Here is a 17,352-nt window from a genome sequence, read left to right as displayed (position 1 = left end):
AGAATTGAATTCTGTTTGCATCATTGAATTTTATTTTCCTGTTATTAATGTGAAGCTGCTTTGAAAAATGTATTGTATAATGTGCTATATAAATAAAGGTTACTTGACTTGACAACATATGAAGAGAGCACAAGCCTGACTAACTGGGTGAATTGACCAAAAAAGCAAACAAATAATCATATTTTGCATGAAGAACAGTTATTAAGCTGATTTTTAGGACCATTTTTGCATTGTAACATTATTATTTGCATGGCAAAATTATTAAAACAGTTTAGATTTTTTTTTTACTTCCCAAAATTACTGTAACAGTTATTATTCAATTTAAATTAACCAGCAAGTAAAACAAATGATTGATAAAACCCTTTGCAATTTGTGTATGTGATTTTTTTTTTCTTTATGATAATGATACTTTCAAGGAAATTATTTGCTTATTTGTCATGAAATTATAACGTCAAAATGACATTAAAATTTTTTTTTGTTAAGTGAAATAAAATAAACGTTAAATGAAAAAAACTTAAAACTAATTTATTTTAGCTATAGCTGCCAAAGCAAAATGTCTTATTTCCATTTAGTTTAACTTGTACTAAAAAAACTAAAATTAAAAAAACTGAAATTAAAAATTACAAAAATATATATACACATTTAAAAAACCAAAACAACTAATAACAATGACAAAAACACAACAAAATTATACAAAAACAGAAGATGCAAAAATAAAAACTAATTATAAATAAATAAATAAATAAATATAAATAAATAAATATAAAAATAAATAAATAAATATAAATATAAATATATTTAATATAAATATAAATATAAATATAAATAAATATATATATATATATATATATATATATATATATATATATATAAATAAAAGCTACAACAGTATCTCAAAGATAATAAAATATCTGCCTGGAAGTGAAAAGCTTAAGAGATACACCCAATTAGATTCAATCCAACAATGTCATGACATTTGATTTCAGCTTGTAAAATAAAAGAAACCAATAAAATCAGACTTCTCAGAAAATCTCAATCAGACATGCACACACCTGACTGAAATCGGACTTTGGCCATTAGAAAGCCGGCCTGCAGCAGACCAGGGAGTACTTTCACCACTGTGTCCAGCACAGACGCGCAGTGCAGCAGCTGAGGTGAAGGAGGCTGACCTGGAGCTGGAGGCTACACAGAGAACAACATCAGCCAACAAACTACAACAGGAACGAATGAAGGCTATTCTGTCTGATCACTAGTGTGTTGCTAAGTGTGTTAAGGGTGGTTGCTATTGCCTTGCAAGGCAGTTATTAGAGTGTTCTGATTGGTTGACAGGCAATTAATAGAAATCTCAGGGTGTTTGGTATTGCTTTGCAAGGTAGTTGCTAAACAGCTACTAGAGTGTTCTGATGGCTTGCTAGGCAGCGCATGGGAGGGAAGACCTTGGCGGGAGACAGTGCCAGGTATTCCTTGGCGATCTCGAGCAGGAAGTCGGGGTTGAGCTTCTCAAAGTACTCGACGCTGAGAGGAAGACCCTGCAGGGCGGAGAAATGTGTGTCCACTGTGTCGTTTAACAAGTTGGTGGCCTCGTCTGGGGGCCGCCGCTTTTTCACAGCCAACAGCGCTCGCAGAAACAGCAACTCCTAACACACACAAACACACGTTAAAAGATCTATTTATCACGTGCTTTAATATGTCATGTGCTAAAGAGTCGGTTCACTAATGTCTTGTGCGGTTTAATTCCTCAGTTAAAGCTCAAAATAAAAGAGAAATGTTTTTTTTGTTTCGTTTTTACTAAATTCTGTTCCTCTACAAATACAACATGGCAGCTGTTTTTTGCTAAGCAGATGTGCATTTGTGTAAATGTGTGCTAAACTGCCCGACAAGGGCCTCAGTTTGTGTAAACAGGCCCTGTTATGTACTTTGGATGACTTTAACGGGTAAACAAAGCATAAGTGGATTAATAAACCAGGTCTCTGTTGAATATGAGTCAAAAGATAAACAGTCTACAAAAAACACTTTTCTTTATCTCTTATTTCATTCTGTGAAAGGAATTCTGGAAAGAGTCCGTGCAACATTGTTCGAGAGCTCATGTTGATTTTTAAAGTAAGATAGTATGTCATGTAAATGCTCTCTCACCCCTGATTTGCCAATGGACTGCTGGATCTCAGTGAGGAACTCCAGCTGCTGTTCTGCGTCCTCTAAGTGTCCCTCCATGAGCTGACACCTGATGATACCTGCACAAACAACAAACCAGAAACAATGCTCTTTTCTGCTATTTTAATGCTCTTTCTAAAAATATACATCAGGCATCCTAGACAGACATGTTTTAGTATTATTTATATAATATTCTAGTATTTATTTATATTTTAAATTGGCTTTATTTTTATGTTTTTTAGATTTCATTTTAATTGTAGTCATTTTGTTTTGTGCTTTAGTAAATTTTATTAGTTTTTGAATATTTCAATTTAGCTTTAATTTTTATTTCAGTTTTAGTAATTGTAGTACTTCAAACTAAATTAAATCAGCTATCTGATATTCATATTTATTTTATTTAAGATTTATTTCAATTGCTTAAAACAATCCTTGATAGTTTCAGGTTCCTACACATTTTCCATACTTTTCCAGACTCAAATTTCTAAACCACTCTTTTCAGACCATATTTAACCTAAATAGTTCATACAGCATTATTTTCAGCATTACATTTGTTATATAGTACAGTCATCTGAAAATATTCTGATTTTCTCAGGTTTTTTCATTGGTTTTCTCGAAGTGATGACATGCTTACAAAACTAAAACGCTTTATAACCTGCATATATTCACACGGTTTGATACTGTAATTGTGGTTTGATGTTGAAAGTACAAAAAAAGTGCAGTTTGATTTAGATTGTTTGCTCCTTTATCTGTTGCTGGTTTGAGTGGCACACACACATTCGATTAGTGAAGTTCAAAAGAGACTTGCTTATGGTAAAAGAGCTTGCATAATGAAAATGTGTGCCTTGAATTTATTCAGTTGTGTTTAACAATCCCTAAAGGATCACTAAACGTTTGCCATGAAAACACTCTGCTTTTATGATAACACTTTTTTTTTTTTTTTTTTTAATTCTTAATTTTATATTTTAGAAAACTGAATAGGGTCAATAGTCAGGAAACAATATTTTTCCATACCTATCCAGACCTGGAAATGACTCCCAAACCCCATACTTTTCCAAACTGCATAGGAACCCTGTGTTTAGAAGTTTTAGTTAACACTGATCTTAGATAATCATCTGATTAAGTTATTAGAAACTGAAACATTCTTTAATAGATGGTTTGATTTGAACCGCTCACTTTAGTTACATGCATGAGCAAAGCATGTTCTGAGGCACAATGCGAATGCAGGATCTTGAGTGGCATTGCTTTTATGACATGATGGCAACAGCAATAATAAAAGATATTCCTACAACTCAACATTTAAAATCTGAATAAAATGTATTCCATTCATAGTTCATCAGTGTAAGTGTAGGCTGTTTACGATTGCCACTTTGTAAATTAATATAGAATATGCGAGTCACATATGTGCATTTATTTTAAAAAATGATGACAACTCTGAATGTGACCCATGCACTTATTTTATATTTTATAAAAGTATTAATTTATTTTTCCTTATGGCTTTCAAACTGCTCTCACCCATCAAAGCAGGGACGCTGCTCTCATCGAGAGTCATTGCTGTCTTGTACCATTTCATGGCCTCTTTCACCCTTCCCAGCAGAACCAGTTGGTAGCCCATCTCTGTGGCCAGCTCAGAGTCGCCCGAGGCCTGTGTAAACGCCCGCTCCACCATCCTGTGAGTGTGCTGAAGAATCTTCTCAGCTCTTCCACACTGCAGAGTGATCAAATATTCACAATATTACATCTACCTGCAGCATCACTTATTTTGTCCTACAGGAACTTTTCACAAAATGCGTTATTTCCCATTGAATCATATTATACATTGATTATTGTTTTACTTCTACACATGCCAGATGTCAGAAGGTCATTGTGAATCGTTTCATGTCTTGCAGCATGTCTTTTCTCCCTCTAATGTCATATATAGGGGTGAATCACATTTATATGAAGTTTATATATCACAGCGTGTGGCAAAAGCCAGCGGGTGTGTGATTCAAAGGATTCTAACATTCAAGTGAAAATGAATCTTAAGTGGTGATGACTTTAATCTGTTTGTGTAGTTGAGTGTCCTTGGAGAATCTGAGTATTACCACTCGAGTGAACGCTAAAGACATCCTGTAGAAGAGCTCCGGATTGTTCAGTTCTTGAATGTCCAGATTACTGATCAGATTTGATAGTTGGTTAACAGACTGTAAAAAGAGAAAGAAAATGAATAAGAAACAAAAAAAAACACATGCACTACTGGGTAGGCAAGATGTTTGTATCTTACCGACCCGCAAAGGCTACATTAATTTGATGAAAAATACCGTCAAATCAGTACTACTGTGAAATATTGTTACAATTTAAAATAACTCTTTTCTATTTGAATATATTTTAAATTTGTAATTTATTCCTGTGATGCAAAGCTGAATTTTCAGCATCATTACTCCAGTCTTCAGTGTCACATGATCCTTCAGAAATCATTCTAATATGCTGAATTGTGCTGCTAAATATGTGAAATCCATGAAACATCATGTTTTAGGATTTGTTGATGAATAGAAAGTTCAAAAGAACAGCATTTACTTGAAATAAAGAACTTTTGTAAATTTATTTTTATGTTTTTACGGTCACTTTTTATTCATTGCCTTCTTGTCGAAAAAAAGTACTCATTTCTTTCTTCTTTTTTTAAAAATCTAACTGACCCAAAACATTTGATTATAATGTATTTCCTAATGCATAATCAAATTCACAAAATATGGTTCACAAATGAAATGGTTCATCTGATTTATCATTTACAAATTAAAATGTTAAATCTGCATTTGTAAAATCACACATTTGTGATCACCTTAATTTAAATCATACCTCAGTAAGAATCCGTTTCCTCTTTCTCTTTCACTTTTCCCACAGCATTCAAGTTAAAACCTGCATTAAACACTTCACTAGTAGAAAGTTACAGGCCTGTCTCTCTCCTCCCATTCATAGCAAAAACACTTGAACGAGTTGTTTTCAACCAGGTATCATCTTTCCTTTCACAGAACCAGCTGGACTATAACCAATCAGGTTTTACTCAACCGAGGCTGCTTTGCTGTCGGTTATGGAAGTTTTATGGATTGCAAAAGCTGATCCCAAATCATCAGTTCTCTTTCTGCTAGATCTGCAGCTTTCGACACTGTTAATCATCAGGCGTCACAGGAACTCCACTTTGCTGGTTTGAAAATGACCTCACAGGTAGGTTGTACAAGGTTGCCTGGAGAGGGGAGGCATCCAAAACACATCACCTGATCACCGGGGTACCTCAGGTATCAGTTCTCAGACCTCTCCTCTTCTCCATCTACACTACATCACTTGGACCCATTATACAGGCTCATGGTTACTCCTACCATTGCTATGCTGATGACACACAGCTCTACTTTTCATTTAAACCAGACGATCCCATGTTATCTGCACGGATCTCAGACTGTCTGGCGGACATCTCGGCATGGATGAAAGGACATCACCTACAGCTCATCCGAGCAAAGACAGAGTTTCTCGTCTTCCCAGAAACCCTGTCAGTACAGCACAACTTTATCATCCAGCTACCTTCAAAGACCACAGCACGATCATGCAGGTTTGCACTGTACAACATCAGAAACATCAGGCTCTCCTTAACTGAGCATGCAACACAACTTCTCGTCCAGGACTCCAGGCCCTTGTCATTTCTAGGCTGGACTACTGCAGTGTTCTTCTGGCTGGATTTCCAACATATGCAATCAAACCCCTATAAATGATTCAGAATGATCCAGACTCTTCTGAGCAATGTGTCCTTTATGAAGGACTTAAGCCACATTGAAATGTGATGACTAGAAAGGAACAAAATTCAAAGCAATGCTCTCTTTTTATTTGCAATCCACTGAATAGGTATTTGTGAATCATACGGAGACTATCTAAGTCCATAATAAATAACGTTTCTGGCATTTGATCTGTGTAAACACACGTATATCATACCTCTGCAACGTCTCCTTCCCTGCAGAGAGAGTGCAGGGCCAGCATCCTCAGAGCCTCCAGGTTATTTTTATCTCGTTGGAGAAGCCTGGAAAATTGAGAAGATGAAAGAATCAGAAAATTTACACTAAAGTATGTTTATGTGTAAAACAGATATTCTGAGACATGCATTCATGTCTTTATATAAAGCAAATTTTACAGAACATTTAGATTTTGAATATCTATAGTAATCATTACTTTATTCTGAAATGAACACCACACATTGTTAAACATCTTTGAATGTTTATTTGAGGGAACTTTTTAGTAACTCACAAACCTATAAACACTCGCATATACATATAAACTTCCATGCATATAAACCTATAAACACTCGCATATACATATAAACTTCCATGCATATACACCTATAAACACTCGCATATACATATAAACTGCCATGCATATACACCTATAAACACTCGCATATACATATAAACTTCCATGCATATACACCTATAAACACTCGCATATACATATAAACTTCCATGCATATATACCTATAAACACTCGCACATACATATAAACTGCCATGCATATACACCTATAAACACTCGCATATACATATAAACTTCCATGCATATAAACCTATAAACACTCGCACATACATATAAACTGCCATGCATATACACCTATAAACACTCGCACATACATATAAACTTCCATGCATATACACCTATAAACACTCGCACATACATATAAACTGCCATGCATATAAACCTATAAACACTCGCATATACATATAAACTTCCATGCATATAAACCTATAAACACTCGCACATACATATAAACTGCCATGCATATACACCTATAAACACTCGCACATACATATAAACTTCCATGCATATATACCTATAAACACTCGCACATACATATAAACTGCCATGCATATACACCTATAAACACTCGCACATACATATAAACTTCCATGCATATACACCTATAAACACTCGCACATACATATAAACTGCCATGCATATAAACCTATAAACACTCGCATATACATATAAACTTCCATGCATATAAACCTATAAACACTCGCACATACATATAAACTGCCATGCATATACACCTATAAACACTCGCACATACATATAAACTTCCATGCATATACACCTATAAACACTCGCACATACATATAAACTTCCATGCATATATACCTATAAACACTCGCACATACATATAAACTGCCATGCATATACACCTATAAACACTCGCACATACATATAAACTTCCATGCATATACACCTATAAACACTCGCACATACATATAAACTTCCATGCATATATACCTATAAACAATCGCACATACATATAAACTGCCATGCATATAAACCTATAAACACTCGCATATACATATAAACTTCCATGCATATACACCTATAAACACTCGCATATACATATAAACTGCCATGCATATACACCTATAAACACTCGCATATACATATAAACTTCCATGCATATACACCTATAAACACTCGCATATACATATAAACTTCCATGCATATATACCTATAAACACTCGCACATACATATAAACTGCCATGCATATACACCTATAAACACTCGCATATACATATAAACTTCCATGCATATAAACCTATAAACACTCGCACATACATATAAACTGCCATGCATATACACCTATAAACACTCGCACATACATATAAACTTCCATGCATATACACCTATAAACACTCGCACATACATATAAACTGCCATGCATATAAACCTATAAACACTCGCATATACATATAAACTTCCATGCATATAAACCTATAAACACTCGCACATACATATAAACTGCCATGCATATACACCTATAAACACTCGCACATACATATAAACTTCCATGCATATATACCTATAAACACTCGCACATACATATAAACTGCCATGCATATACACCTATAAACACTCGCACATACATATAAACTTCCATGCATATACACCTATAAACACTCGCACATACATATAAACTGCCATGCATATAAACCTATAAACACTCGCATATACATATAAACTTCCATGCATATAAACCTATAAACACTCGCACATACATATAAACTGCCATGCATATACACCTATAAACACTCGCACATACATATAAACTTCCATGCATATATACCTATAAACAATCGCACATACATATAAACTGCCATGCATATAAACCTATAAACACTCGCATATACATATAAACTTCCATGCATATACACCTATAAACACTCGCACATACATATAAACTCGATGCGCGCATACACATCACACGCAGCATCTGCTTTATTCAGACTGATGTGCCTGTCATCTGCTTTCATTGCAGGAGAAATCCATTATATTGTTTTCATGTTACAGAAAAAAACTTTTGACTTTAGAATTGTTAAGTGCAATTCATTTCTGTGAATCAGTTCAAACTGTCAACTTCAATTAATAATTTCAAAGCAAATCAGTTTGTTTATGTCACTCAAAACAATAGGTGTGGAAGTTCTTGTGGGATTTTTATGTATTAAAATGTTTTAATAAAAATATATGTAGGTAAGTATAGCTGTTTATTACTACTTGTTATATTCATGCATTTAAATGAAAATGATTAAATATTATTCTTTCAATTCTTTGATTAATTTAGTGGAAAACAGTGTGGAAAACATGCCTTGATTACTTTACTTCTTACATTAAATATTTAGATAAATCTTACAAATTTATCTAAATTTAGATCAGTTTGGCTATAATGACTGTTTAGTTTAAATATTTTTCACTCAGAGGGACCATAATCCCTGTTTTAAGCCATTTCAGAGAAAAAACATAAAGTAGCTTGACACAACCCAGCTCCACCTGAGAGAACTGGTTTTCACACAGACCCTTTGAGGTCTCGCCGTGGAGTTCATTCGTACAGCTCTTAGTGATCAGCCAAAAAGACCCTTTTATTCTGTCGCTCACTGGCTCTCATCCGACAGGGTAAGATAAACAATGATCCAGTCTCTCTGTACAGATCCGTGGAATCTCATCTAATTTCCATTCGCACTTGAATGCAGCTCACCTCTGAAAGTCTTTGAGAGCTTTTGGAGTGTATTTAAAAAGCATGAAGATTACCCGAGCCAATAAAAACAAGAAAAACATGTAATAAGATGAAGATATGCGATGTTATGAATGGAGTCTTACCTCTGAGCGGCATCAACAGTTTGTTCCCAGTCCTGTAGTGTCAACAGCAGCTTCATCTTCTTGACCAGGGCAGGTAGAAAGGACGGGTAACTCACAATCACCTGGTTAATGGTCTCTAAAGCACCAGAATAATTCTGACGAAATTCATAATATTGTACCTGACAGAAAGACACAATTAGAACATTACAAAACAAAATCTTTTGCAAAAAAATATTGCATTTGTTGTACTGCCTTTCATTTATGCACAAACATTTTTTTTATTATTATTGTCATGAAAATAGTCACAATGTAAAAAAATAATGCATCATATAATTTCTTAAGTGTGGTATTTTGTGTGTGGTAAAATGAGAACAGATTATGCTGAGATTCACTCAAATTTTTCAGGATATCAGCCACTGAATGTTAACTTTTAATTGATTCTACATAGTATATAAAATGTATTTTAACATTAAAAAAATTACACACATCACCTTTAAGTTGTACACCTTTTGAAAAATGTAAATCAAAAATGTGCACACACCTTATAAGTGAACATCTATCTGTCTATTTCTGTATGCTGAATTATTAAATGGTCATCAGAAATAGAGTTACCTTCCCCATCAGAGCAAAAATGTCACTTTTCTCCTTCAGGGCCTCGTCAAAGTATTTCCCAGACTTCTTAGCATCTTTATTCAATCGCAGATCAATCCAGCCTTTCAGAACAATTCCCTACAAAACAATAATCCCAATATTAAACAAACAGCTAAATAAGCAACACATTTTTGTAATATTTTTACCTTTTATTTTATTTTATGTCTGAATAGTTTTTATTAATTTTTATTTCAGTTTTAGTTATTTTAGTTCATCAAGTTAAACTACATAAAATTGCTGAATTAAAATACATTTTTTATATTTTATTTTATTTTATGTCAGTTAACGTTCATTTTATTTCAAGTAACAAATATGTGACCCTGGACCACAAAACCAGTCACATTGGTCAATTTTCTGAAATTGAGATGTATACATCATACGAAAGCTGAATAAATAAGCTTTCCATTGATGTATGGTTTGTTATGATCGGACAAAATTTTGGTGGAGATACAACTTGAAAATCTGGAATCTGAGGGTGCAAAAAAATCGAAACATTGAGAAAATCACCTTTAAAGTTGTTCATTTATGTTCACGATTGTGCTGCATTCACTCACAAAAAAAAATGTTTTATATATTTACGGTAGGAAATTTACTAAATATCTTCATGGAGCATGATCTTTACTTAATATCCTAATGATTTTTGGCATAAAAGAAAAATCGATAATTTTGACCCATACAACTTGTGACTGGTTTTGTGTTCCAGGGTCACATATGTGTGTTTTTTTTAATGGTTTTATTTTTAGGCCCCCTGAAGTTTTACTTAAATTTTTTTTGAAAAAATTATTCAGTGTTTTATAATCACCATGACTGAATGGGCCAAATTTCACCCAAAATGCATCTTATTGCATATAATTTTTATCCTGCTATCAGACTTATGCCACTGACCACTATGATACTGGCAACTTGATCAGCCTTTTCCCATCATGAAAAGCTCCCTCAGCAGAAATCTATAGATTTATTAGAAGACACATTAGAAAAGTTCACCTCTTTAGAGCCGTTGGAGATCTTGATCATTCTGTCCACATACTCTCTGGCTTTGTCGTTGCGGCCCAGAAGCCACAGTAGCATGCCAGCGTAATACAGAGCTTTAGGACTCGCCGTCTTCCTCTCCTCCTTCACCCTTCCATCCAACTCCTGGATGACATCCCGGTCTGCAGGCAAGTCAAGTTTTTGTCATTATTTATTCATTCTCATGTCTTTTCAACCCAGTATGCAAATATTTTCCCATGAAACACAAATGATTTTAAAGAAACAAGATGCAATAGACCTACCCGGGTTTGGTCTTTTCTTGTGGGCATAAACCATAGCCATGAGCACACAGAGAGAGACGTCTCCCCTCGCCTTCAGTTGCTCCAGCTCCTGAATAGCATCCAACACTTGATCTGCAACAATAAAATAACAAAGGAACACAGACGCAAAGGGTATTAGACCATTTCTCAAGACGTCAAATAAAGACAAACAGTGTTGGGGGTTAACGTGATCAGATTACCTTTTCCAAGAAACGCATTACTTTTAAATTTACAACAAAATATCTGAGTTACCTTTCAAATAAGTAACACAAATTACTTTGTTTTCTTATTTATAACAGCTCCTGTCCCCATGTGGAGAGAAATCAGGAGTAAAGGTACAGAGGCTTTGTGTGTGAACATGATGCTTATTGTAGTTCTAGACTAAATGTGAACATGCATTTACTCATCACACTTGCACATTCAGTATTCCTCCAAATGAATAAAAACAGTGAAATGCACACTCTGAATATTATGCAAATAATATTCTAACAATAATTAAATATGTTAGATAACACAAATATACTTTATGTATTTAATCTCACTTTATTAACCAATGCATTTGCTGCTGACCATCGATTATTTCATATTATGCAAATCTCCAATAATTAAATATGTTAAATAACACAAATATACTTTATGTATTTAATCTCACTTTATTAACCAATATATTTGCTGCTGACCATCGATTATTTCATTCAACCATACGAATAAGAAAAAATGACTTTAAACATAATTTGCTGAAGTAAGAGTCTGCGTCCGAAATCACATACTCTATTGAGTAGGTACTTATTTTGAATAAGTAATTACTTCACAACCGCTAATAATTGTGTGCTATCTAGTATGAACGTGTGTAATATAAATGTAATCTGGACATACTAAATTTGCCATGTTGCCCTTATAATATGACCAACCAGCGTCAGATGTATTTTTGGCTTTTACATTTGCACTAAGCATTACTTTCCATAACAAAAAGCATATTAGCTACTTTTTTAGGGAGTAGAGCAATATTGTATTGCATACTTTTAAAAGTAACTTTCCCCATCACTGAAAAAGACAGTAAACGGTGGGTTTTCCTCACCTTGCATGATCAGCCCATAAGCATGGAGGAATGTGAAGATTGGATCATGACTGAACTTCCGTTGAGCCTCACTGGAAACATCTACAACATGACTGGAGTATTTTTCCTGGCAGTAGTATAAGATCAAGGCCTGAAATTGGCAATAAATTCAGCAGGGTTAACTGAAAATATCAGCTTACTTTAAAGCAAAGCTGATTAGTTGAATCAATGACAATAAAACAGAATTTTGCTCAGTCCTACTATGCATTAGCCTACATTTTAATTATCCTAATACATCAACAAAGCATATATTATTAAACACAATTTTAAAGATAAAAATCAACTATCAATTTATTAAAATATTACATATAATGCACACTGCAAACTTAATTATAAAGCATACTGTATTGTATTTTATACATAATTTTCTAAGGCCTTTATTTCAAAACTTTGCTGAAAAACCCGTCGCATATAAACTACTACATGCCGTCTGTCGTCTGATTGATAGTTTAATACGCTGATTTATACAAGTAAAAGCCTCTTAATATAATTGTAAAATCTTCCCTCTTCAGCTCGTGGTTCACGTGTATTTATTCAGTGAAATCTTTTTTTTTTTAATTATAAAGTAAATGTAGGAATAACTTGTTATAATAACTTATATTGTTAATATTTCAAGATGAACAACGTAAGTTTTCTTGATAATACATACATCATTTTTTTAAATCATTAAAATGTCAGTATCAAATATGAATCCATCAGGCTTTTGAGGAACGTATATTTGTTCATCTCTCAATTATCATTGCATTATAGAGAATGTTTTGCCAACACAATAAAAACTACAGAGCTTTGATAAATAAATGAAAAATTAGGCATTTTAATATCATCTTACTAAGACATGTTATTGGGTGATATAATCACAACTGATATTTATATGCATTTTACAGAATGCAAGTAGCCTTCTACACTGTTATAAAGCACTCATTGATTCATATTACAAGCAATCAGAATTTCATCTTACTTTTGGCCATATGAATAACAACATCAGCTCCCAATTTCATATTTTTGCTCAGTTTGGGAATAAAACTGAGGAGTTTTTTCCTTTTTCGAGTATGAGCTCCATATTCTCTATCAAGATATATGAGCCATAACAGACTGATGCATCAATAAACTGTTCCAATGAAAATATAATTTTCTGACTATTATTTCATATGTCCGGCTTTTTTTTTTTTTCGTTTTCTAATCAAAATGTATGAAACAAATGCTTCAGTGAGAATGTTGTTTTATTTGGTATTTCTTCACCATCCCTTCTAGTACAAGTAACTTATTTCTACAAAACTATTACGAGTGCTATGCGACAGTATTTCATGACTTACAAGCGTGCACTCCTCGTCATCAACACCCGCCATAGTGTCACACGCTGCAGCTGTCAAAACAACCCTGAAAATATACAAGAGAGATGGGATTTTCCACAACGATTCTCTCAGAGATTCTTGCTATCCCGTTTTCGCCATCTTTGCAGTGGAGGCATCATAGTAACCAAACAAACTCCGCTGTTTCCGCTTGGAAACCAGGAAGTGACGAGTGGAGTAATTCCTATTATCCCCACAGGCGCCACACACACACTCCCATCTCCATCCCCAGAATATTGCATGTATGAAGTGTATAGATCATTCATATGACGTTTACAAAATCAAAAGATTGTAAAAGGAAAAAACTGCACTTAAGTTTTTAAGTTTAAATAGATGTTATTTATTTATCTATTGTGTTGCTTTGGGAATATAACTGCTCCACACTTCTTATGATTACCACAAGATGGCGGCCCACTCCTAAGTGTGATTCTGCATGAGTTGAACTCTTTGAAATAAATAACGAATAAAGTTTAAATGATGGGAAACTATGATTAAATATGATAACTAAGATTTAGACCCGCAAAAAAAAAGACAGCAGAAAAGAGAGCAAAATGTGTGCGTTTGTGATGAAAGTGTTCGAAATAAATGTTTTCAAAGATTTACATGCACTGCAAATAATTTTGTTTGTCAACTTCTTTATTTTTGAGCCTTAAGAAGACTCTTTTGCAATCTTTTAATTTTTTAATTACAAAATAATAAGTTTTACTCTCAAACGCAGTATGTTTGATTGAATAAAAAAGACACAAATGAAACTCCATAGTAAACCGCGTGTTGTTAATAAATTCTATAAGAGTTCTATTTGTAATGGTTTGAACTCTGTCTTTTGAGCATGGGCGTTTGATTGGTGAATGTGCGTTTAAAACTGTAAAGAGATCAAACATGATATCCTCACTGATCTATAATGACATAGATCAGTGGATATCCTGTATTTTTATTATCAGATTATTTTCATAAACGACATAAAGAACCAGGGGTTTTACATTTTATTAAACAAAAAAAAAAAAAAACATGCACAAGACAAAAGCCAGTCATTCAATCATAATACCTTTCCTGTTATGCATTGCAATATTTACACAGTTTCCAATTTCTATGAGAAGAACAGCAACAAAGGAGAGAGAGAGAGAGAGAGAGAGAGAGAGAGAGAGAGAGAGAGAGAGAGAGAGAGAGAGAGAGAGAGAGAGAGAGAGAGAGATGCCCTCTTACTCCAGTGTCAGAGGTCACAAGAGTACTGGAGTTTCATGTGTATCCATAATCTTTTAGGTCTGTTCACTTGGATGATCACGTGACTTAACTCGTTCACTGAGATGCTGGCTGCTTTTGCATTGATCTGCATGTAAAAGTGAGGCTGGGCTGTTTTGAATAGATGCAAACTGTGCTTCTTCTGCTGTGGTCGCTTCAGTCTCTGGATCTCTCAGCTGAATGAGCCTCAACACATCACATGACTGGACTGTGGTATAGGAGAACTGTGGCACACAGATTGTTGGTGTTTCTGTCTTTCATAACCCATTCATCTCTCTGGGCACATATCTGTACATGTCTGTATCTGTATATGTCACATATTGTATAATAATAATTTATTGCTGTGATGCAAAGCAGAATTTTACGTATCATTACTCCAGTCTTTAGAGTCACATGATCCTTCAGAAATCCATTCTAATAGGCTGATCTGCTACTTAAGAAAGATTTATTATTATCAATGTTGAAAACAGTCGTGCTTCTTCTTATATTTGTGTGGACAGAAGACGAGACAGAGTTCTTTATTAAACTCATAAAAGACAAAAGAGTTACGGGAATATTGTAGGCTATTTAAACAACAAAGAAAACACCATTTTCGCTCAATTTATTGTTTTGCGATCTCTTTATGAACTTTTTGAAATGTCAAAGTGTCAGTTGCGTAGCTGTCAATGGAGGGACAGAAACCTCTCAGATTTCATCAAGAAGATCTTCATTTATGTTCTGAAGATGAACGAAAGTCTTTAGAACGACATGAGGGTGAGTAATGACAGAATTTAAATTTTTTTTGGGGGGGAACTAACCCTTTAACTTCACTTTTTGAATAAAGGTATTTATGAACAGAAGGCCTATGATATCTAATGTTTTAAATAGCCTAATGCGTAATATTTATGACTGGTAAAATATATATACGCATACATGTTTGACAGGTTGATTTATGATGGGTCATGTGTGTGAGTAGTTTCATGAACTCTCAATCAGAGGCCACACGTTTGACTCCTGTCGTCCAGTTTTCATCGTCCGCAGAGCATGTGAGATGGAAACGTGCTCAGATCCTCATCAGTGTTAATGAGAGACAACACAGTTTGAGCTCACTCATTGATCGTGAAAGCCAGCGCTGGGTCTGTCTAAAGCAGCTGAGAAGAGCACTGTGACCTGGACCGGCATCACAAGCCCTGATCCCAGCCGAAACACACACAGGGCCGTGTCCTGTCCTAAAGGGGGCCTTTCCCCGGCCCGTCCGATAACATTCCATACGCACACTGACAGATAATCATTATCAGCAGCAGCAGTCGTCAAACACACACTGATCAGGCTGCTGTCAGCGCATGCTGTCTAGCTAGTGATACTCCTCATTTTTAATGACTTTGAAAAGGTTTGTATTTTGGATGATCAAGAACCCTACGTGATGATTCTCTGCACATACAGTACAAGGAATCAGGAATTCTCTCTGACCGAGGACTTAAAGGTGCTGGTTTGCTAACTTCTTAGGGCACTTAGAGTAGGCTACGCACTAGAGGAAGCTCTGACGTGTTAGATTCTCTTCAGGTTTTCTGTCATGACAACAAGAGAGAGAAGGCAAGTGCAGGTAAAATGGTAAGTTTATTGAGAATAACCAGAGTAGGTCAGATACACACACAATGCGACACACTGGGGCGGGAGAGTGACGCAGGGACATCAATGAGCAACCGGGCTGGTGGTGGTTGGTGAATGAAGCAGTCCGAATCCAGAGTAATGACGAAGAACACTGATGACGAAGACACGATGAACAGTCCAACGGGTAACAAAGATCACAGGAGACAGGCACTAACACTGGGAACACCACAACGCTCTGACAACAGAGAACACCAGTCACAGAGAATATATACATGAGTAAATGATCATCAGTGGTGATCAGAGGACACACCCACGCTAATGATACACACAACACAACGATCACACAAGACCACAAGACACACACAAGACACGCACTTGCGAACTTCCCTAAGCACTTCCCCTTGGGGGAAACCTTGCCGCCATTTTGAAGTGTGTTCCACTTCCTGAAGTGGACGAGTGAAGTTTATATGGACAGACCCTCGTTCCCTCGATTTTGACCGAGGGAGCGAGTGAGTCTGCTTCAAATGTACACTTCAGGCACCTATATGTCCCACAATGCAGTACGATTGTGACGTCACCATTTTCATATATCGTCTAATCACCACCACATCAGACAACTCAATGATATATTAATTATAATTTTTTAAATTTAAAACAACCCAAACACACCTATAAACATTTGGATGCTGCATTAAACAAATTCTTAAAGGGAAAAAAAATGTAAATAATAAATCAACCCCATAGCGGATTCCAAGTGATCAAGGGCTTAGGACGTTCCAATTCAGCCCATTGCAGCTTCTGCCAGTAGTAGGCACTCGCAATGACGTACATCCGAGTGAACGAG

At 35.0% G+C, this 17,352-nt stretch overlaps 1 protein-coding gene across 1 annotated transcript in view; it reads right to left on the bottom strand.

The window, feature by feature from the left end:
- Positions 1 to 13,824, bottom strand: part of ttc21b (tetratricopeptide repeat domain 21B) — a 28,092-nt gene extending 14,268 nt beyond the window's left edge. Inside the window, exons 1-12 of the mRNA XM_079880332.1 lie at positions 13,644 to 13,824; positions 12,292 to 12,421; positions 11,196 to 11,306; positions 10,909 to 11,075; positions 9,886 to 10,002; positions 9,295 to 9,452; positions 6,106 to 6,190; positions 4,233 to 4,331; positions 3,664 to 3,856; positions 2,134 to 2,231; positions 1,437 to 1,637; positions 1,053 to 1,182 (exon numbers count right to left, since the gene is read on the bottom strand). Coding sequence (XP_079736458.1) covers positions 1,053 to 1,182; positions 1,437 to 1,637; positions 2,134 to 2,231; positions 3,664 to 3,856; positions 4,233 to 4,331; positions 6,106 to 6,190; positions 9,295 to 9,452; positions 9,886 to 10,002; positions 10,909 to 11,075; positions 11,196 to 11,306; positions 12,292 to 12,421; positions 13,644 to 13,676 — 1,522 coding nt within the window. The 5' untranslated portion in view covers positions 13,677 to 13,824. The remainder of the gene's footprint in view (positions 1 to 1,052; positions 1,183 to 1,436; positions 1,638 to 2,133; positions 2,232 to 3,663; positions 3,857 to 4,232; positions 4,332 to 6,105; positions 6,191 to 9,294; positions 9,453 to 9,885; positions 10,003 to 10,908; positions 11,076 to 11,195; positions 11,307 to 12,291; positions 12,422 to 13,643) is intronic.
- Positions 13,825 to 17,352: the final 3,528 nt, after the last annotated feature.

The sequence above is a fragment of the Squalius cephalus genome (assembly GCF_949319135.1).
Source record: "Squalius cephalus genome assembly, chromosome: 9".
Taxonomy (NCBI): Eukaryota; Metazoa; Chordata; class Actinopteri; order Cypriniformes; family Leuciscidae; genus Squalius; species Squalius cephalus.
The sequence above is the reverse complement of the archived record's forward strand: the minus strand, read 5'-3'. Positions and strand labels throughout refer to the sequence as shown.